At 38.2% G+C, this 25,892-nt stretch overlaps 1 protein-coding gene and 1 non-coding gene across 4 annotated transcripts; both read right to left on the bottom strand.

The window, feature by feature from the left end:
- Window positions 1–593: 593 nt before the first annotated feature.
- On the bottom strand, window positions 594–21,028 carry NT5C1B (5'-nucleotidase, cytosolic IB). 3 transcript variants are annotated; one of them, XM_058682594.1, is made up of 11 exons: window positions 20,904–21,028; window positions 19,050–19,139; window positions 18,530–18,712; window positions 17,780–17,917; window positions 15,996–16,427; window positions 15,478–15,645; window positions 14,241–14,370; window positions 11,697–11,819; window positions 11,129–11,313; window positions 2,826–2,867; window positions 2,295–2,325 (listed from the first exon to the last, which is right to left on the bottom strand). In XM_058682594.1, the coding sequence occupies exons 1-10, from the start codon at window positions 20,934–20,936 to the stop codon at window positions 2,856–2,858; spliced, it is 1,494 nt and encodes a 497-aa protein (XP_058538577.1). In that variant the 5' UTR covers window positions 20,937–21,028; the 3' UTR covers window positions 2,295–2,325; window positions 2,826–2,855. The 3 variants fall into 3 exon arrangements, with proteins under 3 accessions (XP_058538575.1, XP_058538576.1, XP_058538577.1); XM_058682592.1 differs by lacking the exon at window positions 2,826–2,867 and having other exon boundaries at window positions 594–2,325; XM_058682593.1 differs by lacking the exons at window positions 2,826–2,867; window positions 18,530–18,712 and having other exon boundaries at window positions 594–2,325.
- LOC131486416 (U6 spliceosomal RNA) lies at window positions 14,758–14,860 on the bottom strand. Its single transcript, XR_009249325.1, has one exon. It is a non-coding gene; the product is annotated as a U6 spliceosomal RNA (small nuclear RNA).
- Window positions 21,029–25,892: the final 4,864 nt, after the last annotated feature.

Here is a 25,892-nt window from a genome sequence, read left to right on the forward strand (position 1 = left end):
AGTCACACAACTTGTACAGTTTGAAATGAACTCCCTAGATTATTTTGATAAACTCTCCTCCACTCCTGTACATTTGGGAAGGATATAACATGCATTGAGCACGCACATAGAAGAGGGTTAGAATGACAGAAGAAGGTTTCGTGTGAGTGCTGAAGGTAGAGCTTACAGGTGGGAAGGAGCACTGTCCCTGAGGATTCCACAAAGCACCAGAGAAGAAGTCACCAGGGGTGGGCCTTTATTTCTTCCTTTTGGTAATTTAAAGTTGCCTCTCAAGCTCACTGATCCCAGAGCACATCTGTTTCCTCTTTCTTTTTCTACCTATCCATGTCTTTTTCATTCTTAAAAGCTCACCTCGGTTCTCTTTATGGTCTGACCACATCCAGCCCACACAGATCTCTTCCTCAACTTCCATGTGTGACCCTCTCTTGGCACTGAGGACAAACAGCTTTTTGGGGTTGACTATATCAGTTTGCATGCTTGACTTACTCTAAGGGATTGTTCAAGGTTTTAAATTTCCCAAAGGACAGGATTATGTCTGAGTTTCTCTTGTGGTCTTCACAATGGAGAATGCATAGAAAACAGTAGGTACTCAGTAAGTGTCATGACTGGTATATTTTGGACTAGCTTATATCAAATTAAGAAAGAGAGCAAACCTATATGTCAGCAGCAGTCTTCTTTACCTAGAGCCGGGGCAGAATATGTATACATGGGTGCAGTAGAGATAGAAGTGGGGGTAGAAGAAGCAGGAGAGGGCATGAAGAGGAGAGGAGGAGGGAAATCCTCAGACCTGTTATGTAACTGCTATGTAACTGAAGCATAGAACGTAATGGAATGACTATCTGTTCAGGATGGGTCCTATGACCATGGAATTAATAACAACTTGAAGTGGAAGGCTGTATATTCACAGAGAAAACAGAATGTAACTTTTGAAGGAATCTCAGTCCTACCATTTATTAGCTGCACGTTATTGGACAAGCTACTTTTTCTTTGTGAGTCTTAAGTCCTCCATTGGTAAAAATGAGGGTAATAATAATGTTCTGTTACAAACATTTGGTTTGATGAGAAAATGAGGTAACATGAAAATAACCATCTCACTGTGCCTATTATGCAGTAGATTATGGTTAATAACCAATAGATGTTTCTTGAAATCAAAAGAAAAATAACTAATAATAACAACGAAAGGCTAGGATATTACACTTCATGTCACATTTTGAAGTGGTAGCCAAAGCTTTTTTTTTTTATTTATTTTTTTTTTTTATGTAAACATTGGACCTACCTGCCAGGCCCAGAGCCAGAGACTTCAAATATGAAGCCTTGTAGTCCAGAGGTAATGCACCCTCAGGTAAGCTTCAAAGAACCTTCCCCAGGTTCTTCAGGTTCTCCAGACCTTCTGTTTGGAGCTCATCTTAGATGGAAAGTGCCCTCTATGAATAACCTGCTGATTTATTTCTCAATGAGCAGTGTCAAACTTGGTGCAGGAGTCAAAATTGCAGGTGGAGTGACCTTTTCATTTTGCATTGATTAAAAGCCTGGTCACAGAGGCAACAGAATAAAAAGCTCCAATTTTCAAGAGTGTATCTAACCCTACTCTTTCCTTCTTTGAAGACCAATATTCTACAATGATGGTGGGTAACAATTCATTCTATCAACCAATTCCAAAAATGAGCAATGCTTTGTAAAACTAACTAGACACCTGAGATAGCCTGTTAAGTATTCAAGCATTCAGGTTCTAAACTTATCCTAAAGAGTCATCAATATGACTTACACATAAAGGTAAGTGCAGTGGTATTCAACAGCATTGATAGCTCAAAGAGAAGTAGCTTGCAGGTAACTTGAGGGTTCAAAATATTTTCAAAATATCAAGAGGAAACCTTTCCAAATGAACTAAGTTCTGAGGTCCAATCATCTGAAATACCTATCTAATTACCCTAGAGATCCACAAAAGTGTCTTCTGTAATACCAGACTCACTGCTTTATTTCTCCTCCCCATCCCTAATTGTTCATTTTTTGATTAATGCCATAAGGTACATGAGCTGTGATGGTGCCGAATTTCTGTGCCCCTTCAATGTGGAACATGTGGTCATCAAAGAAAATGTGGGGCCTTATCTTTACCAAGATGGGACCTTTGGGGGCTCCAGCAAGGAAAAGAGCTTCGTCTATCTCTAGACCCCAGCGGCGAAGGGTTTTCAGCACTCGGGCGCCTGAACTGGCTGCACTCCTGGCTGTAACCAGGTAGGTCCTGATAGGGCAAAGTAACCGTTCGTCTTTGGCATAAAACTTCTTTTGCAGTCTGCCTAAATCTTCCAGAAAGCCTTTTAAGGGACCCTGTAAAAGGAACATATGTCATTGCTGTGATCCAGTGAGCTAAAGGAAGTGAATGCTGAAAAAGCAGAGGCTTATAAGAGCTTATAAAAGAATATAATACTGCATTAGAACGTCAGTATTCTAAGGCCGATGGCAAAGTCCCGAAACTCCTTGCGTTTATGTGAATATGTTTCCTTTTGTGGAACTATCCTTGCATTGCTGGAATAAATATAGGATGACCATATAATTTATCATCTAAACATAGATGTTTTAAGAGTGAAAGAAGTTTCTATACAAAGTTAAACCAGGGCAACAGACATAAATTATCCATGGCAAAATGGGATACTCTAAATAAAGTCTGGTTAATCACTGAAGCACTATTTTGGTTTGCTTTTTGTGAATTGCACGTTTTATTATTATAATTTATGCTATATTGTAATATATGCTAGTTAAGTGACTTCTTGGCTTGAATCTAACCTTGTCTTATATTTACAATTACCTGTGTATATCTTCACACTTACTTTTATCTTCATCTTTCTGAACACTTAGTTCTAGCTGTTTCTCTGGAATAGAGCAAGAATTGGATTCTGCTATATGATCCAATATGGAAGTCTTAATTTTTTAAAACAAAGTTGAGTTTTAGGCCATTTATATTTATTGGCATTACTAATATATGCGATAATGGTTCTGTCTTAGGATTTTTATTGTATTTTCCTTGTTCATTGAGTATCTTTTTTCTTTGTGAATGTGTGTATGTGTGTTTCTTCTAACATTTAGGAAGGTCTGTAGTATTTCCTTATATTGGTTACCTTTGTAACTTTAACTTTTTATAGTACTTTTAATCCTTTATTTTTTTAAATATCAGACCTAGTGTTTTTTATAATGAGAAGTAATGAAATTACAGTCCTTCTTTACCTCTCTTTCATCTTCTGTTTCTTTGCAAGCACCCAATTTTACTTGTTCCCTCTTCCTCATTTTCATTATTAAAGATTCCTATATTTCTATTTATCAGTTTTACATCTTATCCTTTGATCATTATTGTAACTGAAGATATCAACATACTTACTCTTCCTTGGATGTTTTTCCTCCGCATTTTTCTTGTTTTCATTAGTGATATAATTTCTACATCGTTAGGACATATAATGTGTACTTTCTTTTCTGTCACCCTAATCCCTACAATTGTTTTAGTTTTAGCTCTATGGTTAAATATATTCTGCATCCATTTGTGCCTCCGTGTTTTTACTCATCTACATGTGGGCCAATATGTGTCTTCTAGACTAATTTTCCCAAGAAAATCTTATGGAAATAACAATCTCTGAGAATATAGTATCTTTTCAACTGTTGATCTATTTTTTTTACTTGAATAAACTTTTGGCTAGATATAGAATCTGTGATATATATTTTCTCTCCAAGTGATTTTATAAGTAGTGCACCACTGTCTTTTGCTATTGAGTGCTGCTGTGGAGAAAACTGAAGACAGCTTGATTTTTTCCCCCACTCATATGTGCAGACTGCTCAAAGAATTACTTTTTCATCTTTGATGTCAAAATTTTTTACTAGGGAATGTCTTGGTGATGATAATTTTGTTCTAGTTACCAATTACATAACGTCACCTTTAATCTTTATTCTTTTAATAGTTTATTTTTAAAATATTTTTATTTACTTTTGTTTTGAGAGAGAGAGAGAGGAAGAGAGGGAGAGGAATGGAGGGAGAGAATGAGCTGGGGAAGGGCAGAGAGAGACAGAGGGAGACACAGAATCCAAGCAGGCTCCAGGCTCTGAGCTGTCAGCACAGAGCCTGACGTGGGGCTCGAACTCATGACTGTGAGATCATGACCTGAATCAAAGTTGGACACTTAACTGACTGAGCCACCCAGGTGCCCCTAATCTTTTAATAAATCTGACAGTTTCAGATATTTTATTGATTTATATTTTGATATAATTTTGCATCTTTGTATTTACCACACACAATCCTCTCCTCCTCCCTTCAAAACATAATTTCAGTGTTTTCTTCAGGGATTCCACTTATGCATATGTTGGATTTTCTTTATCTATGATACAGTTCTGTCATTTTTTTTCTCTGTAAAATCCTATTTTTCAATTTTACTCATTTCCAGAGTTCTACCACTTAACATTTTATTATCTCTCCCTTGATTCTTGCATTTCCACTTTATGACCCTGACCCTGCTTTATTACGTTTTTAAAAGTCATAGTAAATGTTTAGTCACAATTTTTACCTATGCTTTGGCCACTATTTCTAGTGAGAGATCTACATCTGTTATTAGATTTTGCCCTTTTTTGCCTTTGTCTCAGTATCTTTGTGTATGTTCTGTGCTGCTTCTGTTTTTATTACTCATCACTGAAGCAGACTGGTTTTTCTGGGAACAATTAGAGAGTTTATGGGGGAAGGACAAGGATAGTATTGTACGACTGACTTGTTTTCAATTCAAAAGATCCCTTCCCTGCTGTCCTGGAAACAAACTGTTTATTTATAAACATGACTTAACAGATGATCTTTTGTCTATTTAGATCTAAACATTATTTAGATCACTGTTTCTCTAAGACTGCAAATATCAGGAAGAAAAAACATGTAAAATTCATTTTCTAAAGGTATTCTAAAACTATTAACTCTTTCTAAAATTGGCAACAGCAGCAAAGGGGGTATGGTGACTGTTGGCAGGATCCACCCTACTAATAACTAGTTTGGCTTTGAAACATAGAGGAATACAGTTCTCCTACTGCTTTTGAGTAGTTTCCAAAGGGAATAAATAGGGACCAGTTTATGTCACCATATTCAGAACGGGTGTCTGTATTATCCTTTCTAGAGACAATTTAAATGTAAAAACATAGGGATGCCTGGGTGGCTCAGTCAGTTGAGTGTCTGACTTCAGCTCAGGTCATGATCTTGTGGTTTGTGAGTTTGAGCCCTGCATTGGGCTCTGTGTTGACACCTCAGAGCCTGGAGCGTGCTTCGGATTCTGTGTCTCCCTCTCTCTGCCCCTGCCCCATTCACGCTCTGTCTCTCTTTCTCTGAAAAACAAGTAAACATTAAAAAAATAAATGTAAAAACATAAATCGGTTAAAAGTAAAAATTATAGAAAAGATATGCCATACAAACACCAGTGAAAAAACCCAAACCAAAACAAATAAAAAAGCTGGAGTGGTTATATGACTATGAGACAGAGAGACATTACATAATGAAAAGGGATTATTTCACCAAGAAGACATAACAATCCTAAATATTTAGGCAGTAAGCAGAAGAGATTAAAAATACATGAAGCAAACACATATAATTGAAAGGAGAAATAGATTAATCCCCAAACATACTTGAAGGCTTCATCCCTGCCTCAATAATGGATAGAAGAAGTAGGTAGAAACCTACTGACAATATGGAAAACTTGGGCAATATTACCTAATACACTGTCAATTTAATCTAATTGACATTTTTGACTACTCAACTTAACAATACAGAATCAATATTCTTCTCAAGTACACATGAAACATTAACCAAGATAGACCATATTCTGGGCATAAAACACTCCTCAATAAATTTAAAGAATTGAAATCATATAAAATGTATTCTTTGATTACAACAAAATTCTATGTGGAATTGATAAGAATGAGATATCTAGTAAAATTCTAAATACTTGACAAATAACCAACTTCTAAATGACCCATAAGTCAAAGAGAAAGTCAGAGGAAAATTAAAAAATACTTAGAATTGAATGAATATTACAAACAACCTATCAACATTTGTGGGATGCCATCACAGCATCATTTAGAAGAAATTTTAATGTATTAAATGCTTATTTTAGAAGTCTTAAATCAGTGTCCTCAACTTCCATCTTTAGGAACTTAGAGCTGGCTATTGAGAAGATAAATAAAATTGTTGTCTAGCTAGACTAAGAACAAGGGAGAACCACAGAGAAGACAAATATTACTAATATCAGGAATGAAAAGGTATATATCACTACAATCCTAAAGATAGTAAAAGCAAAATAAGAACATATGAAAACTTTATGCTGATGAATTCAGTGACTTCAATGAAACAGGCAAATTACTTTAAAGATACAAACTCATAAACTGCCAGAAAGTAGGACAAAAAGAGAAAATCTGAGTAATAGTTTATTAAAAATAATTGAATTTTTAGTTAAAGCCTTCCTACACAGAAAAGTCCAAGCCCAGATGGTTTCTCTGTGAAAGTCTACCTAATAGTTGAAGAAGAAATAATACGAACTATACACAAAGTCTTCCAAAAATTTGACGGGGAGAAAATATCTCCCACATGCTTCTGTGAAGTTAGCATTATTCTGTAAGATATTACCAGAAAGGAACACTATAGAGTTATATATCATTCAGGAGCATAAAGGCAAAAAAAAATCCTAAATTATATTTTTACAAATTGAATTTAGCAAGATATAAAAAGGGTACTACAACATGACCAAGTTGAATTTACACCAGCAGTGCAAAGCTGCCTCAACATTTTTTTTTTTAATTTTTTTCAACGTTTTTTATTTATTTTTGGGACAGAGAGAGACAGAGCATGAACGGGGGAGGGGCAGAGAGAGAGGGAGACACAGAATCAGAAGCAGGCTCCAGGCTCCGAGCCATCAGACCAGAGCCTGACGCGGGGCTCGAACTCACGGACCGTGAGATCGTGACCTGGCTGAAGTTGGACGCTTAACCGACGGCGCCACCCAGGCGCCCCTGCCTCAACATTTTTAAATACATCAATGTAATTTAGCTATCAACATACTAGAAAAGCCACATGCTTTTCTCAATACATGCAGGAAAGAAATTTGACAAAATTCAACATGCATTTATCGTAAAAACTCTCAAAAAATAGGACTAGAAAGTAATTCCCTTACTTGGCAAAGGGCATCTTGAAGAAAACAATAGATAATATACTTAGGAATCAAAGACTGAATGATCTGTTCCTAAGATCAGGGATAAGGCAAGGATGTCCCCTCTTATCACTCTTATTGAACATTCCACTGAATTCACAAGCAAGGGTAATAAGGCAAGAAAGATAATTAAAAGACATGCAAAAAGGAAACATAGAAATAAAAGTGTTTTTATTCAGTCAATATTGTCTATGTAGAAAATCTCAAATAATCTCTGAAAATTTTACTATACTAACTAGTGAATTTAACAAAGTTGCAACCTACGAAGTCAATATGCAAAATCTGTGATAACAGATTGGAAATCAAAATTTTAAAGTACCAATCACAATAGCACCAAAATTATGAAATACTTAGGTATAAATCTAACAAAGCATGTGCAATATCTATATACAAAAACATTTGAAACACTGAAAGAAATCAAAGATGACCTAAATGAATGGAGAGATGTACTATACCCATGGACTGAAAGACTTGATATTAGGCCATCCCCCTGCCTCCCCCAAGTTTAAGCTATAAATTCAACATAATCATAATAAAAATTCCAGCAGAATTTTTTTTTCAGGAATGGACAACCTAGTTGTTAAATCTATATAAGAATGCAAAAAAAAAATTCAGAATATCCAAAAGAATTTTAAAAAATAACAAATTTGAAGAACTCACACTACCTGATCTCAAGACTTACTATAAAACTGCACTTATCAAGACAGTGTGATATTGGTAAAAGCATGGACACCTACATTAAAGGAACAGAAAGCCAATCTTTTTCACAAATAGTGCTGGAACAATTAGGATATCCATAGGCAGTAAAAGTGAACTTAACCAATACTTTGCACAAATACAAAAGTTGATTCGAAATAGGTCATAATCCTAAAAGAAAAAAACCCTAAAGTTATAAAATTATGTGCAAAAACATAGGGAATTTATGTGACTTTGGCAAACAGTTTTTACATATGACATTAAAAGCATGATTCATAAAAGAACTGATAATTTGAACTTCATCAAAATTGTAAAATTTTGATCATTGAAAGACAATGAATGGTATAAAGAGAATAGAAAGACATGTTTGTCTTGAGACTGAGCGAAAATATTTGCAAAACATATCTAATAGAGGACTTGTATCTCGAATATGTTAAGAACTCTCAAACTTAAATAATAAACCCAATACAAATGAGCAAGAGATTTGAGCAGATATTTTTGCTAAAGAACATATATGATGGCATATGTTCAATATGATTTATTGTTAGAGAAATGCAAATTAAAACTACAGTGAGATACGGAACAACTTAAAAGAAGCAAACAAAAAAACAATTACCAGTACAAAATACTGGTAAGTATGTACTGCAACAAAATCTCGTATATAGTGCTATTGGGAATGCAAAGTGTATGGTCACTTAGGAAAATAGTTTCACAGTATGTTATAAAATTAAACATATACTTAACATGTGACCTAGAAATCCTACTCATAGGTGTTTACCCAAGAGAAATGCAATCTTATGTTTGCACAGAATGCTGTATGCAAATGCTTAAAGTGGCTTTATTTATAAATGCCAAAAAATGGAAACAGTCTAAATCTCCTCCAGCAGGTAAATGGGTAAAGAAAATGGGGTACATCCATAGAAGAGAATATGACTCAGCAATAAAAAGGAACAGACGCTACTGATACGTGGAATGGCATGGATGTATGTCAAATGCATTATGCTAAATGAAAGAAGTCAGATTCAAAAGATTGTATACTGTGTGGTTCCATTTATGTGACATCTGGAAATGGCAAAACTATAGGGACAGAAATTATATTAGTAGTTGCAGATCCTGGAGATAGCAGGGTAGGATGACTACATAGAGGTATGAGGGAATTTTGTGAGTATATTGAGTATTTTGAATTTGGTCATGGTTTCACAACGGTATACATTTGTCAAAACTCAGAAGCACCCAATAAAAATTATGAATTTTACTGTATATAAATTATACATCAAATGTTATGATTAAAACACACAGAGACACACACAGACACATACATACACACAGAGTTGGAGACCACTGTTTGAGAATGGTGAGACTAAGTAAGGATCAAATCAGGAAATGTCTGTTACTTGTTATAGTGCCACACTGGAAGCTTTTAAGCCACCAGAGAGTGGCCAAGTTAATCTTCTCTAGCTGTTTCATTTTCTGGGGACTCTCAGCTCTCCTCTATTTGAGACAAGTGGGACATTGTCATGACCAAGCTGCAAGTCCCATGACCAACATACTTGAAAGGCTTGGGTAGGAATTGTACCTCGGTTGTACTTCTTTCTCATCAGTGGAACACACTGTCAATACCTGATATTTATAGAAAAGCTACGTTTACTATGTAAAAAATAGCATCTTTATGGGGTGCTTGGGTGGCTCAGTTGGTTAAGTGTCTAACTTCGGTATGACCTCACGATTTGTGGGTTCTAGCTCCGCATCAGGCTCTGTGCTAACAGCTCAGAGCCTGGAGCCTGTTTCCGATTATGTGTCTCCCTCTCTCCCTGCCCCTCCCCTTCTTGTGCTCTATTTCTCAAAAATAAACATCAAAAATAAGTAAGTAAGTAAGTAAGTAAGTAAGTAAGTAAAATAGCGTCTTTATCCACTGCCAGAAGGACTGCATAATGAAAACAAGTATCTTCAGTTGAAATTTGTTGGGTATTCCAGCAATAACTAGCGTTGGGCTTCACAATTTCAATGTTTAATGTGAAGAACAAGTTCTTTAACACGGAAAAGGGAAGTGATTAATGCAAAATTTAAAAGAAATTTGATTTACCTGAGATGAGAAAATGGTATTTTAAGATTATCTCGAAATAATTATGATTTTGAATATTTTAAGTGTTCTTTTTCTGGAAATTTCCAAATTTCAGTAATAGACTACTATACAATGGACTCTGAATTTCAGCAGACTTACTAAAATATAACAAAGGATTTTCCTCTCAATTTCTTAACAATGAACAACTTCATAACATAAGATCAAGTTTTCCAAAGAAGCTGTTAAGGCAGGGACCATGAAGTTATGTGCACATGTGTGCACACGTACACACACACACACACACACACACACACACACAGTTTAAATATCACTTGCTATCACAAGGCAAATTAGTGAAACATTTCAGCTTTCTGTTAGTCTATTTATACTTTTACAAGTATAATAAAAATAACAATATTTGTTTATTTTAAGTTCAAGAAAAGCTGAAAAAAAGACCAATTAAATAATTAAATTCTTTGGTAAAATTCTTAGATTAAAACTAAATGGTCCATCAGTTTAGATTCAGTTTAGAGAATAGCTTGATGTTTCAGATTTCCTTTGGTTCAGGAGTTGTAAGTTTTGTTTATTTCAGACTGTGACTTTAACATTTCAGTTCATGGGTTGATTCAAAAAATTTAAATATTCAGTTTCATTTTGATTCAGTGTTCATAGCTTGCACTTACTTGAGGCTCATTGTTTGATTCAATCTGAGTTCACACTTGTGCAGATTTTCTCAATTAAATAATGCCTTTATTGAGTTTGAGGTCTATGGTCAAAGAGGTCCATAAATGTTTACTGAACCTATTGGAAATCACTTTACTATTCTGAGAACTTATTATGTAGAAATGGTTTACTGGTAAGCCATATTACCTCTATTACTTGTAATTTGGAGGTGAACTCATTATCATGAGAAGATCATAGAAACATTTCCAAAACAGGATAGATAAAAGAACCCTAAAACAAAACAAAACTAAAAACAAAACAAACCAAAAACAAAAAGTACCCAACTCGGCAGCAGATGTTTCAAAATGAGGAGTTCATGAAAGAAAGGGAGCAAAGTGTGAAGGATACGAAGTGAGGAATAGCCTGCCTAAAATAATTCAAAACATTTATATGTTGGAAAATAAGTAGATCAAAATTAATTAGAAATCACTCAACCTACCTGAGCAAGAGGCTTATTCTCAAATAGTGCTTCATGTTGAAAGAACTTGTCCAGCCCGTGCTCCTTGGTAATATGTTCAGATTCATCCGAGAAGAGGACGGCATCCCCATCAAAGGCCACGCGGAGCTGTGTGTCACAGTAAGCCATGTCTTTGGCTCCATCAAACATAGTTGCAGAGGCGATCCCTGGCAGACCATGGAGATTTATTAATAGTCTTCCCAGAGGCGTCAGTTTCTTCTACCATTTTAATGATTAAAAAAAGAAAAACCTTTGCAGTATTTTTTTTTCAAGCTATTACCTGATGACTCAACTGCTCTTTATAACCACGCATCCCCAAACTATTGTTTACACACTGCCTCCATTTCTATAAGGGATGGGAAAGTGTAAAAGCAGTTGTAGGACAATCACTGAGGATGTCCACCTCTAGGTCAGAGCTCTAAAAGACAGCCTTAGGGGCTGCCACTCGTTGGAAACGGCTTACAAGAAAATTTAACAAGCCACATAATCATATATGAAGCCCAATGAAAGTCAAAACTCGCGCAAACCTTCGATAAAACCAAATGAATACCTTCTTGTATGGCTTCTTGTACTTTTTCAGAATCTGCCGAAAGATACAAGTTGGTAAGATATGCCTTCAGATAGCCAATGGGGCTTTTTCCACCAGTCAGACAGAAGCGGTCAATTAGTAAGCCTATTATTGGGCAAGAAAGACTTTGTTATGTCAGAGACTAAAGACAATCTACCTACTATAAATGTAAATCAAAGTTATCATAGGAATAATTGAGCGTCTATTGAAGTTTTAAAATTCATAGCACTAATATTGAAAAACTGCTATATTACATTTAAAAAGCTATTTTATATAATAGTGGATGGGTTTGGTACATGATAATTCATTAAGTATGTCCACGTAGACCATGCCAATTTACCCTCACAACAACTGTATGACAGGCATTATTCTCATTGTGACACAAAAGGAAACTGAGACATAAAGACTTGTCTAAGCCCATTGGTTCATAAGGACTCTTGTCTAGACTAGAACATAGTTCTTTTCCTTCAACCACAGGCTCTTCACTTGTTGAAAGAGATAGTTAATGTGTGGCTCTATTTTAAGTACCATTTCTGTATTTCTTCAGTAACAGTACAATAGTAATGACAAGCAGTGCCAGGATTTAAACTGTTTTCTAAAAACAACAACAAAAGGTCTGAAAGTGTCTCCTTCTTCACTTGGAATTTTAAATGTAATTATTTAGCAGACTAAATATTAAAATACCACTAAATGTCTTTCAAATCAACAACAATTAAAAAGCAAATGCTAGATGTTGGTGAAAGTTTTGTAAAACAGGTACCCATATTTACTTTAGATGAGGGTATAAACTGCTACAAGCTATCTAGAAAGTAACCTGAGAATATGTCTCAAGAGCTTTTATTAGTTTATAGCTTTTGACCTTTTCATAGTTTATTCTAAGGGAATAATCTGAGGCTCTGATAAAGATTTATGTGGAAAAGTCTCAGCTCAGGATTATTTATAAAAGCAGAATACTGTTTAATGATATGAGAATAGCTGAATAAAGTATAACATTATGCATATGAGATAGTACATACCCATTCAAAGTATTTTTTAGGTACATGATGAATGGGTACCTGCACGTGATACAAAGCAGAATTTTGAGTCTAGTCATTGTGTTTCATCTGTATGGACCAACAGAGTAGATAGAGTCCATTGACAGTTGAGGTGGAAGTGTTTGCTACTGTATGAACAAAATACTCTTGTTTTTCACTTAAGCCAACATTGGGCATAAGTGGCACCAAAGTATACTCTACAATCCCTTAAATAATATTAATTTAAAGGTCAGAAATTATTTGGTGGCATGGAGGACTTCAGAAATGATTAAAACACCATCCCAATTCACAAGTAAATCATAGTTCCCTGAGCAGCCAGGCACGTAAAACAGATAATTATAATCTAACAGGCCATATGTAGCAGAACGAGACACAGATTGCATTCAATACTCCGAGAAGAGAAATAATGCTTCCAGGTGAAAGGTTGTTATTTCATGAGTAAGGCTGTGTGAAGAGATGGAGCTCAGTCAGTTCATTAGCAGAACTGTTAGGTCAATAACCATGATTCCTTATGCTACTAGCCATGATGGACCCAGTTTGGCAAGGGTCAAGAGACCTAAATCACCTACTAAATCAAATAAGATTGCTGTAAAGTTAATAGCTGCCATAACTGAGTGATTTTGCTGCTCATCTATACCAAACCTTTTATATACGTTCTCTTTTCATGTCATAACACTATGAAAGCTGCTTTTTTGAAAGGCAAACATTTTTTAAAGTACGTCTCAGACATCAGCCTTATAATTAGGATAATGTAAAACTCATAATTTGTAAAATACATCTTGATTATTCATAAGTATTCCCACTTTAAACCCACTTTAAACCTTGAATATACCAAAGTTCAACCTTACTCTGACTTCACATACCCATAAGACTGGATATGTCAGTTAAAGATAGGCTAAAGGTCCTCAGATAACAAGTCAGGTAATTCTATAACAGGAAAATGAGGATTTTTCTCTTAAAGTATCCAACACATTGATGGAAATGCTATGAGAAGACGAGAGTCAATCCAGATTTCCATGTAAAGGAACAAAGACATTTTTGCTGGCATGGATCTGATGTGCAGGGAAAGCAGTCAAGGAGAATCAAATTGTTAAGAGTCGAAAGGAAAGGGGAAAACCTGTAAACCTTAGACATGGATGTGTGGTGAACAAGAAGTGTGATCACCCAGAGAAAGCCTCTGGGTTGATGGCTCCTTGAAGTCAAGTTCAGAAGCGAAAAACATAAAACCGAGAAATATATCGCAGGAGCTGGGATTAAGTCTTTGAAATTCACACTTGACAAGTTAAGTCCGGAGCTTTGGGCCCAACTCTGCTGAAGTTAAAAATGAACATGGCCTCTCTTTTTCTGACATAGGCAAATAAACATTCCTCACGCAGAAGGGGGTGTCAGTATCAAAGACGTTGCGTTGGTTAGGCCACAGTTAGCAAAATGACATGGCTTCTCCCTTCCAGAGCAGCTAGCTGTTCTTCCACATGTTGTTTATTTTACTTACCATAGTGATTGACGCTGTTTATAAGCCGCACTCCCACTTGGGCATGGTTATTAGTCATCAGTACAATATCAAATAAGTCCTGTTCATTAGGATACAGCTCACGGAGTCTAGCATTGACATGCTGCAGTGCCTGCAGGTTACAAACATGAATGCATGTAAAGAGGGGCAGGCAAGGTGGGCATTGGAGTCTGGAGTCTGGAGAGAAAGGATAGCATCAGTGTCAAATTCAAACTCTGAAGACTCTTCACTGAGAGATTACGGCTCCATTAAGGCAGGGGTATGTCATTCATTCCTGTATTTCCAGCCTCTGCTACACAGGACATCAGTTAATGTTTGCTGAGTAGATAGGGAAAGTTTGTTGAAGACCGTTACATTTGATTTCTTAGAATTATCTCTGTGGGGTAGGTAGAGGGAAGGATCAGGTTAACCCTTTTATGCTTTGTCTTTTTTTTTTTTTTTTTTTTTTGGATTCATAAAATCTGCTTTTCCGGATCATCTGGTGATTATTTTTTATTGTGAAAATATAGAATGCTTCATGAATTTGCAGGTTACCCTTGCACAAGAGCCATGTTAATGGTTTCTGTATTGTTCGAATTTTAGGATATGTGCTACCAAAGCACTTTGTCTATTTTTCAAACATGAGTCTTTAAAATAGGTTAGTGGTTTCCTCCGATGCATCTACCATGCCCCACAAATACCTTCTACTCACAACTTGTGGAGATGTCATTTATTTCTGTCTGGTTATAATGTTATGGTGTAAAATTTTATAAGTTATATAGGGGATCACAAGTGCTATACATTTCAGTGTGAGTTCAGAGAACTTTACTTTCTCTATTAAAATCATGCCTCTAAGCACCAACCAAGATCATCTCGATATTATGTTTGGGGCAGCTAAAGTGAATTTCATTTTGTTTCTAATGCTGGGATTGTAACTCATTATCGTTTCCGGTTACCACTCCTTCTAGGAAGGGAACAAAGGTGTCTCTTACACATGTCATCATTAGAACTCGGCTGAGGGCCATCTCAGCATCCGAAATCTAGAACTGGAGACCCTTTCTCACCAGTCTAGGAGCCTCTGTGAAAGCATAAGTTGACCTGAGGTCAACTTGAAAAGGGCAAGAATTACAAAGGTAGACCAGTAATTATAAAGAAACCTGGATGAGTTCCCAAGGACCTGCCTGGGTCCTTCCCTCTCCATCCAGGGTTCTGACAGGAGGAACACAGCTTTGGAGGGTACCTTGACAAAGCGGAATGCAGGCCCTGGGGTCAGGATGACATTCTCATTGGTGAGCTGATATTCCATGTACTTTTCTAGACCCTCTTCCTCGAAGATTTTCCTGCCGTCCACCATGTTGAAAAGTGCCCGGGATGACACAGCGATGGTGATGGCATGCTTGGGTTTGGGCTGCATAAGAGGGGTGCCAATGCGAGGACAGTCACACAGAAGGAAGGGATCAGCAAAGGGGCTCATGCCAGGGCAAGGTGGAAAGGTGGAAAGAAAACACCTAGGTGTCCGCTTGGAGCACTGAGATGCTGGAGACAGCAAAGGGCTGAGATTCCACAACCCAACACCCGCCCCCCCTCCAACTCCTGAACCTACAGGGGTGGGGGTTTAGGGGGAGGAGAAGCAGGAGGCTGGGCAGGACTTCCCTACACACTGGAGAGGAGGAAGGCTGGGGGAGATTCAGGCTGTAGGGTTGCAGAGAGGGGGAGTCAGGGGGAGTCCTGGGTCCCAGGTCGGTGGGCCACGCTCACCGGTCGGGGGCGAGAGCAGCTGGGGGTCTTCTCATACAGAGTTCTCACGGATGCCCAATAGGCCTCATCCTCTTCCTCCTCTTCCTCCAGCTGCTGCTGCCGGGGCAGTTCTGACAGGCAGTCGCGGTCCAGCTGGGTGGAGTAGGTCGTCCTGCGCTGGGCATAGGACTTCCATTCGGTGGGGGGCGTGCGAGGAGGGTATTCCCGTAGCTGCATGGAGTCCCGCGCGATGCCATGAGCCCGGGCTTCTGGATTCTCCTGTATCTTGCTGCTGCGCCGGGACTGGGAATAGGACTCCGGGGGAGTGGGAGGGCTCGAGTCGAGAGGCATGGGTGGCGTGGGCGGCGAGGGCTGCGCCGACAGCTCTTTCTGGGACTCTTGCTGGCTGGGGGAGGTGGATGAAGTCCGGGAGGTTGTGGAGCTAGCGGGGAGCTGGAGCGAGAAAGTGGGAGTCTGAATTAGATGCTCGCCTTTCCCCCTATCTCTCCCCAGCAGGAGTAAAGGACCCTTGCCCTTCCCTTTGTTACATTTTTAGCCCTTAGTTGGATCCCGGTCATCCCAGCTCCTTTAACTAGGGCTTGGAGGGGCTCACATGTTTCAAGAACCCAGTCTTTAGGTATTTCTGTTAAACAGACACAGAGACAGATTGCTTTTATTTTCCCCCTCCTCCCCCCCCCCCCCCCCCCCCCCCGCCCCATCCCATCAGCACCTCACACTGTTTTTTGTTTGTTTTGTTTTGTTTTAGTTTGGAGTAGATATTACAGGTCTTCTTGCCCTTAGGCAGCTGGCACATAGTTCCAAAGTTCTATGGCTTGCTTTCATTTTAACTGCTCATTCAGAGACCTCCAGGTGGGATGGAGGGCTTGAGTAAGGGACCTTGCTCACCACTGCCTTCATCTGTGACCTCCAGTTAACTATGAGCTACTAGACCAGATGCTCCACCAGCAGACTCTACAAAACATCTGTAGGCATCTCTCTCTCTATTTGCCCTGTGATTAATGCAGCAATTGCTGGGAAGGTTGGTAGTCTAGAGAACCAAGGGTCTCCCTGTTGCCTTCAGAACTTTGTGCCAGTGGAGCTCATTGGGAGAGAATCATCTAATTAGAAAGGAAGTATACCTGTGCAGTAAATTATTAAGCACCTATATCTTATTTCAATTTTGATGATTGTTTCACGTGTTTCAAAAGACATTCTTGGTTAGATTATTGAGCCACTTTTCAAACAGGGATAGATGGATTGGTAGGGATACATATTCTCCATCTAGGTCTGTGTCACTCTCTCTGTACTCAAAAACTCAATCTCAAAACTAATGTTTTCTTCTCATGGGACAAGGCTTCCATAAGGGCCCAAAGCACCACACAATGTAACACTTTTCAACAACTTATTTCCTTTGTTGATTTTTCCACCCCATCTTCTAAGGCTTCGGTACTCAGTTATTGAAGGAAGGAAAGATGGAAGGAGATGTCAAAGAGCATAATCATTAAGTGTACAGTTTATAGACCTGGTAACCCTGGGTTTTAATCTAGCTCTATTAGTGTTATTAATGTGAGATCTTAGGCAAGTTACTCTGTGTTTCAATTTTCTCCACCATAAAATAGGGCTTTATAGGTTTGTTTGTTTTGTTAATGATGACTGAATTAGCTAAAACATGTAAAATGAATAGAATAGGGCCTGGCACATAGAAAGCATCAATAAAAAATTATTATCATTATCATCATCATCATCACCATCATCGCCATTATCATTATTATATCATGTTCCCTTCATTTCATCTCCATCTCTACCTTAAGACTGGCACTCTTGCTTCTGGTTTCGTCTACTGATGAAGCTCTGGTGGATAGGCTCCGTGAAGTTCGTGACCACTGATTTCGCACAACGTACCCCCGAGAATCAGTCTTCGGCAATGGTGATTCTTGTGATTCCTTTGGAGGAGAGAAGAGACCCAGGAGTATGATGCCCCATCACCCACTCCTGCCATGCATGTACCTACAGAACAGCCATGTCAAGCTAAATATAGCAGAGTCCAGTGAGAAGGTCCCTGGCCTATATGATTAATTCAACCTTGACCCTTATGTACTATTCTAGCTCTGGCCCAATCCTAAACTCTGTGAGGGACAAACAGTGGGGATCCACCTGGAGGAGAACCCAAAACTAAGAAACAAATCTGATATCTCCTATATTTTTTTGCCTGTGACTCCTCTTATATGGAACATAGTAGAGTTGACCGTTTTTCCTCCCTTTTCCCCACTTGTTCCCTTAAGGGTAAGCCTGTTAGCTGAAACTAAGAAGGTGTGATTCACCATTTTTGACCCTACTACAAAGATGAGGGCAGGTGCCTCCTAAATGGGGCTGCAGCATGGCTCCAAAGCAGCTACCGAAGAGGGAATAGAGCACTCTGGCATTTCCTTTGGGAGGAGTAAGAATGGAGGACACCATGGAGAGGCAAGCGGAAGAGTTTTTATTCCCCGTATCCTGCCCCTCACCCAGACTGCCTGTGGCTCCCCTCCAAAATCAGTTGTTTGATCTCTGCTCACCCTGATCATGGTGATCTGCCGGCCCTGCTCCCACAAGAGGCACAAGTGAATATAAACACGTATTGTGCGGCAGGGGCCAAGAAGTACTGTTCCCTCCGCTGCACAAAGGCAGCGTCTACACGACGAGTGACCTCGCATGGGGCAACATCTCAGCAAGTGATTCGGATTGACTGCACGCCTCATCTGAAAGATTGTGCAGAAAATGGTCAATGCGATGGCCAGACTCCCCTTCCCTCCCTGATTTGAACAATGACCAGTCTCCTCCCATAGGCTGAGCAGAGAATATGGCTGTGGTTTCTACACCATATATTCTATATGAACATGGGGATGTGTACTGGTGGGGAAGGCAGGGACCAGCTTCTCCTAGTCTGTCTTTAACCTCTCATGAGAACATTAGGTTTCCCTTAGTAGAAATCTCGGCAGCTCAGTCTTCTCTCCCAGAACTCCCCTGCTGCCTTACATTTTCTGTTTTGCTTTCTACTCTTTAATTCACTCATCATATCTAAAGAGGTCAGCTCACCTGTGTGCTCAGACGAACTCCTGATTTCTCAGAATCCTTTCTTTTCTCTGTGTCTATGCTGTCTTTTGAGTTCTTCGATCCAGTATCATTCTTAATATGAAAACAAAGTGTATTTATTAATTTTTTAATCCTAGGGGCATTAGAAACCTTGGGTTTAGGAATGGGAGGATAAATAAAAATTAGAATTTGTCTCTTTCCCAATTTAAAAGTATATATAAATTTTAGACATTTTCCCTCTGTTATAACAGGCATGGGTAAAAAATAACACCTATCAGAGAACTATATAAACAATTTTTTAATTAAGAAATTTGTTGGCTTATATATTGAGGCATGAGGTATTTATCATTTAAAAAAATGATAACAAGGGAAAGGCTATGGCAGAATTTTCTAGGGCTCAGCCAGACTTCAATTTAATGTGAAATTGCTCACACAGAATAATTTTTTTTCTCTCCATTCCTCTGAAGATTGCTGCATGAGGAACTTTTCCTTTTGCCACGTAGAATTAAAACTTCTCTTGTTTGTTTTCTTAACAAACCAGAACTCCAATCTTCTGTGCATCTAAGCCTCACCAATATTAGCTTGATTTTTAAAATCAAGGTTCTTAATCCCATGCAGATCTAATGACCGACCTGTCTTCAGTACATATTTTCTAATTACTCATACCAGCTACAGTGAAAGGATGGACATTTCTTAATTAACAAACTTGTAGGGAAGTCTGTGTAGGAGAGCACAGGGAGATAATTCATGTCATGGACAGCTAGTCAAATATTTTCATTTTCAATTGCGGAACATACCGTTGTGTGTGTTCGTATTGTTTCATACTAATTCGGCAGCTGTAATGCAACCAAGATTAGCATTATTTCTGTTTTAAGAGCTCATCTTCTAGCTTAGACCACGGTGCTCAGGCGCAGTCTAGGCATAAAGCTCTTTGTGCATCTGTGTTAGTTGAGTGATGGAGACTGTGACTGCAGAGAATGGCAGAGCTGTGTGGTCCTCGCACTGATCTTAAAATCCTCCTAGCCATTCGCCACACCATCACCCTAAAATCCCGTCAAAAGATATTTTAAACCCAATCCTTCGTCTCCATCCCTAGTATCATTGCCTTGTTCCAGATCTCAGATCAGTATAGGACTGCATTCTCAGAATTATAGACTTGTGGTCAGGTTTCATAACTTTAAATCCTCCCAACTTCTAGATCTACCCCATCAGTTTAAAGTGACCTTTATCAAACATAAATCTAATTATGCTTCATTTCCAGGTACACCCTTCATTTGCTTGGATTTGCAGACCAGGAGCCTCATGGTGCATCCTGCCCGCCTCCAACTCGCCCTCCGCCGTACACTTTCATCTCTGTGTTTGCTTGTGCTAAATGACTTGCATTTGCCTCCATATCACCCTATTTCCTTGTAACCTCCTCTTCTCTTTAATGTTCTTCAAAACCCAGCTCAGCATGACCTGGGAGAAGTTCCCAGAGTTAAACATTCTTTTATGTTGCCTGTGTCTTTTATACATATTTTCACTGAGCACTGAATTGTATTTTGTTTATATATTCTCTTTCCTACTAGGCTGTGCATTCTTCACAGATAGCAACAGTGTTTCCACCTCTTGCCACTGACATAGGAGCGTCAGCCCAGTAAAAGCTAAATAATTCAATTGATTGCTGCTGTATGCTCTAATCTCATTCTTCTCCATTCTTCATTTCCTTTATTTTCCTTCCCTTTTCTCCACGCGCAGTCATTATCTAAAATGATTTAATTGTTGCCGAACATTCCCAAAGGTAATGCTATCTACATTTGTTGATATCTACATTTCCTTAGCTCTTTGGCAAGATTCTAGGACATTCAGCTCACTCACCTTCTTTTTCTGTTTCAGAGATGTTTGACTCATTTCTTTTAACTGGAATTTCTTTTGTTGTTACGCAGGTTTTCCTCTCCCCAGCTCCATTTCCTGTTGTTTCTGTTGCTCTGCCTAGGTTTGCGCTTAGAATGTCAAATTTATGACATCATATGTGATTCCATAGTAACAAACTGACTCTATATATATGACTATAAAAAAAGCAATAGTATTTCTTCAAATTTGAGTACATCTACTCATAACCATTCTTAGAGTTTTTAGGAAGTGATGTCTAAACAATGTTAAAATGTTTTACATGTAGCAATATCAATATTACTGCTTCCTTCTTTTTAAACATTACTATATTACTCATCAGGTAAACCCCCTGTGGATGTACATTTTCTGGTACTGCAAAATTGAATGGCACACTCATTTGCGGCCCCGATCATTTATTATTGTTTACCCCAAAAGATTTTGGAGAACTTTGTGCAATCTGGAGATGATTTTTGACAGCTGAGGTTTTGGTCTCATGGAGAACAATGGAGTTTAGACCTGTTTTTAGTTTCATGTTGGGTGTTTCTTTCACAATGGCAAGGTCATTTCCATTTTACAAAGTCAAAGCACCTTCCCTTGGGCCAGAGAATGATACCTGCACTGTCGTTTTGCTATTTGCCCCATCTTCGAAACTTTAAGCACATATTTGTCCCTCTTGTGTACACACAGAAAATATACAATCCAGTCCCCAGCTCTGGTTTACAGGGTCTGCTAATGTAATGCATTTAATGGTTCTGGTTTTATCTTCAACCAGGCTCTAGGAAAGAGATTCACACACCAGCCTGAGTTGGTCAAACCAGCCAGGACTAAGGCAGATTTCCTCCTCTCTTAATTGGAGTTAATAATTTAATTTGAATATCAGAGGAAGTTTTTGAAAGCTTTAATCAAAGTACTCCAAGGAGTTTTCTAGATAGTAAAACACATTGGCTCAAGTTTAGAGGCCCTCGGTTTGAATTCTTTCCCCACTGTCACCCTGTACCTCACCCCCACCCAGTATCTCTCTGAGATTCTGAACAAGTGGTTTAATCTTCCTAAATCTCAATTTCCTTATTTGTAAAATGGAGAAAATGATTCTATCAACATCAAAATGCACACAATGATAGTAATCGTGATAGTTGAAATAGTGTGAAGTACTTAAGACAGTTCTCGGCATTTATAAGTGATTAATAAATGTTAGCTATCACTGTGTTATTCATAATTATGCTATAGCTATACTAGAGAGTTCAAACAGAAAATCTCTAATCTCCAATGCAATCTGGTTGTAGGAACAGAAGTTTAAAAATACCTATTGTTCATATACATGTATAATCAATGAAATATCAGTTTGGTGGTTCTTCCCGTATCCTAGACTCTAGAGAGTCCCACTGGTGAGACAGAGCAAGGAGGGCAGGCTGGGAGGGAGCAGTTGTTAAAGTAGCAGGAGCAAAAGCTGGAGCGCTCTGAGACTTGCTTTCTGTAACACACAGGAGGAAGATTTTGCAGAGATGAAGGATTGGAAGAGTCTGGTTTCTGACTGGTTCTTGGAGCCAGGATCAGCCTTTGCTTCTTGTTCTTTCCATGACCCTTCCATGTAAATCAGCATTCATATGTTCAATAAGTTCCTTGATTATTGCTCCCTTCCCGTAGCACACAGCCTCGGATAGACTATGAGCTTCATGAGTGTTTTGAATGTTTTTGTGTACCAAGATTTAAATATGTCATTTTGTTTTGAGTGCTGAGGATGATGTTAAAGAATTATTCGTATTTTTTCAGATTTCCTCATTTGTCTTTCTTTATTATCTGCTGATTATTAACTTTGTTATTGAACACTGAAAACTACGCATACATGTAGGCAGTTGTGCTAGTCAGGATTCTCTAGAGAAACAGAACCAATAGGAGATATATAGATATATAGGAAGACATTTATTGTGGGAACCAATTCATGTGACTGTGAAGGTTCTTCTGATTGCCATCTGCAAGCTGGAGAATGAGGAAAGCCAGTGGTATGAGTCAGTATCAATCTGAAGGCCTGGAAACTAGGGTAGCCAATGGTGAACTCCCAATCCAAGGGTAAAGGCCAGAGAGCTTGAAAGACCCCTGGTTTAAGCTCTAGGGTCTGAAGGTCTCAGTATCAGGAGCTCTGATGTCCAAGGGCAGGAGAAAAAGGTAGATGTTATGGCTCAAGAAGAGAGAGAATTCACCCTTCCTCCACCTTTTTTGTTCCCTTTGAACCCTTAATGGGTTGGATGATGCTTGCCCACATTGATGAGGGTGGATCTTCTTTGCTTAGTCTACTGATTCACATGCTAATCTCTTCCAGAAACATCCTCATATATACACCCAAATATATACACCAGTTTAACCTGCTATCTGGGCATTCCTTAGCCTAGTCCAGTTGTTACATAAAATTAACCATCACAGCAGCGTATCTCTTGTTTGTCTTGGGTTCATTTCCCCATGAGTTCAACCTTGGTAATAAAGCCAAGATACTACAAGGTTATGACACTGTCATGTACACTTTCCAGATCAACCAAAATCATTTTCTATAGTGAAATTTTCATTCTAGTTGTGGATGAATTTTTTTTATTTAAAAGAGTTCCATAAAAAGACTCTAAAAGACATTTTAGAATACCACAAATGTGTATAACTAGGCCTTTCCCATCTATTTTTGGCTAATGAATTTTGATTCTTGCCATGGTTATCGACAGGAATATACCCATTCCCTTGACAGAGCTAAGAGGATTTTGCATAGTCATTTGTGGGACATGACTCCTACTGGGTCATCCTTCTGCTATTTCTTATTTTCTTGTGAAGCTGTGATATTATGCAAAATTTCTGGGGACACCAGGAGACTCTGCTTTCACCAGGAGATTTTCATAACATAGGAGGCTTATTGCTTAATACAACTAGGCACTAGTACACTGGGAAGACTCTGAAGAATCTTTTTTTTCACTATGTCCATCCAGGTCTATTGAAATAAATATGGTGGAAAGTGGCTCTGTTGCTCTCATAGCTTTTCTTCTCTGAGTCTAAAGATACACAAGTAACTAGCATGTCAGAATGTCAACAACATTTATTAATATTTTAAACTGTTTGTACGTATGCATATAAATAAGTTCAAAGATAATGAAATTTAGTGAAAATTAGAGAGTTCAAAAAAAGACATCTGTGAACTCAGTATCCTAAGATAGTCATAATTATATTCTTCCAAAATTTTTTCACCCATTTGTCTGACATTTAATTTTTCTTCCTTTGTAAAATACTATTAGAATTATATAGTGTATACAGTTCAGTATCTTGATTTTTTTCTATATAATATTAAACACAGCTATTTTCATGATATTACTTGGTCTGAGTAATCATTAATTTAATGACTCCATATGCTCTACAGCATATGTATTTCCCTATTATTGAATATTTGGAGTATCTCCAGTATTTTGCTATTATGAATAATATTTTCCTGAGTATCTTCTTTCTCAGCTAACATAAAGTTCTTAGTACAAAATCTTTCTTTCCATGGTGACTAGTACATTCAGACATGTATTGGATGGTCCCATCAGAATCCAAGTGCTCTTGATGGAGTGTTACTTATGTTCAAGAGGGCCACATTGGGTTGGTTGGGATTTAAGCAGATGGCATTTATTTTGACCTGACTTTGTTTATTGTCTCCTTTGGCCTCACTGTCCTGAAAATTTTTCATGAGCAGAGACCTGTATACCTTGTCCACTGCTGTTTTCCTGGTGCCTAAAACAGTTACTAGGAGGTACCACAATAAATATTTCTTAAATAAATACATCATTCCCTTAAGAAATGCATAGCAGTAATAAGCAGGATACAGAGTGATATCAGTACTGTGATAACAGTAGTGGTGAAGATGAGAGGAGACCCACAAGGTCAGTGAGTAGGAAGGAGAAGTACAAAAATACCTTATTTTTTTCCCTGTCTTTTTAAGTTATTTTTCTAGATATCAGTGGTTCTCAAAAACAAACATGCATCAGAATGACCTGGATGGCTTATTGAAACAAGACTGTAGTAGGTGGATGGTTACACAAACGTCCATACCATGGAATGCTACTCAACAGTACAAAGAAAACATTGATTCTCACAACAACTAGGTGACTCTCCAGAGAATTATACTGAGTAAAAAAAGCCAGTCCCCCAAAGCTATATTTTGTTTAATTCTATTTATATAACATTATTAAACGACAAAATTATAGAAATGGGGACAGTAGTGGCCAAGGTTTAAGAAGTACATGAGGCCAAGATGGAAGTGAATGTGGCTATAAAAGGGCAACATGAGGGGTGCCTGGATGGCTCAAGTGTCTGATTTTGGCTCAGGTGATGATCTTGCGGTTTATGGTTCAAGCCCTGTGTGGGGCTCTGTACTGACAGCTTGGACTATGGATCCAGCTTCAGATTCTATATCTCCTTCTCTTTCTCTGCCCTTCCCCTGCTTATTCTCTGTCTGTCTGTCTGTCTGTCTCTCTCTCTCTCTCAAAAATAAATAGGCATTAAAAAATTTTAAACGAAAAAGTGCAACGAGAGATCCTTATGATGGTGTAAATATTCTATATTTTTAACTTAATTGTATCAGTCTCGATATACTGACTGTGATATTGTACTATAGTTTTGCAAGATGTTGCCATTGGCATATACTGGGCAAAGGGTGATGGTGATGAAGTTTTGGGGTGATGGTGGGGTTTGTGGGGTTCAGAGCTGATGGCTAAGAAAGAATTCTTGAAGATGTTTTTGGTGTAAAAAGATGATTTTATTAAAGCACAGGGACAGGACCCGTGGGCAGGAAGAGCTGGACTGGGGTTGTGTGGAATGTCTGGTTATATACCAAGGACTTGGAGTAGGTAAAATCAAAAGGGAAGTTTCCAAAGAGACTTTCACATGCTAAAGACTTGCTGCTGGAAACCTAACTATTGTCAAAGATAAGGTTGTTTTTCCCTCTAGCAAACAATTAACATTAAG

Source organism: Neofelis nebulosa, chromosome 9 (assembly GCF_028018385.1).
Source record: "Neofelis nebulosa isolate mNeoNeb1 chromosome 9, mNeoNeb1.pri, whole genome shotgun sequence".
Taxonomy (NCBI): Eukaryota; Metazoa; Chordata; class Mammalia; order Carnivora; family Felidae; genus Neofelis; species Neofelis nebulosa.

Excerpts from the sequence above, each read along its gene's own strand:
- NT5C1B (XM_058682592.1), bottom strand. The coding sequence starts at position 20,936 with ATGAGTCAAACATCTCTGAAACAGAAAAAGAAG. Across the intron at positions 18,713-19,049 it reads GAGTTCGTCTGAGCACACAG|ATGAGGCGTGCAGTCAATCC; the intron begins GTGAGCTGACCT and ends ACAATCTTTCAG. Across the intron at positions 11,820-14,240 it reads AAACAGCGTCAATCACTATG|GCTTACTAATTGACCGCTTC; the intron begins GTAAGTAAAATA and ends GCCCAATAATAG.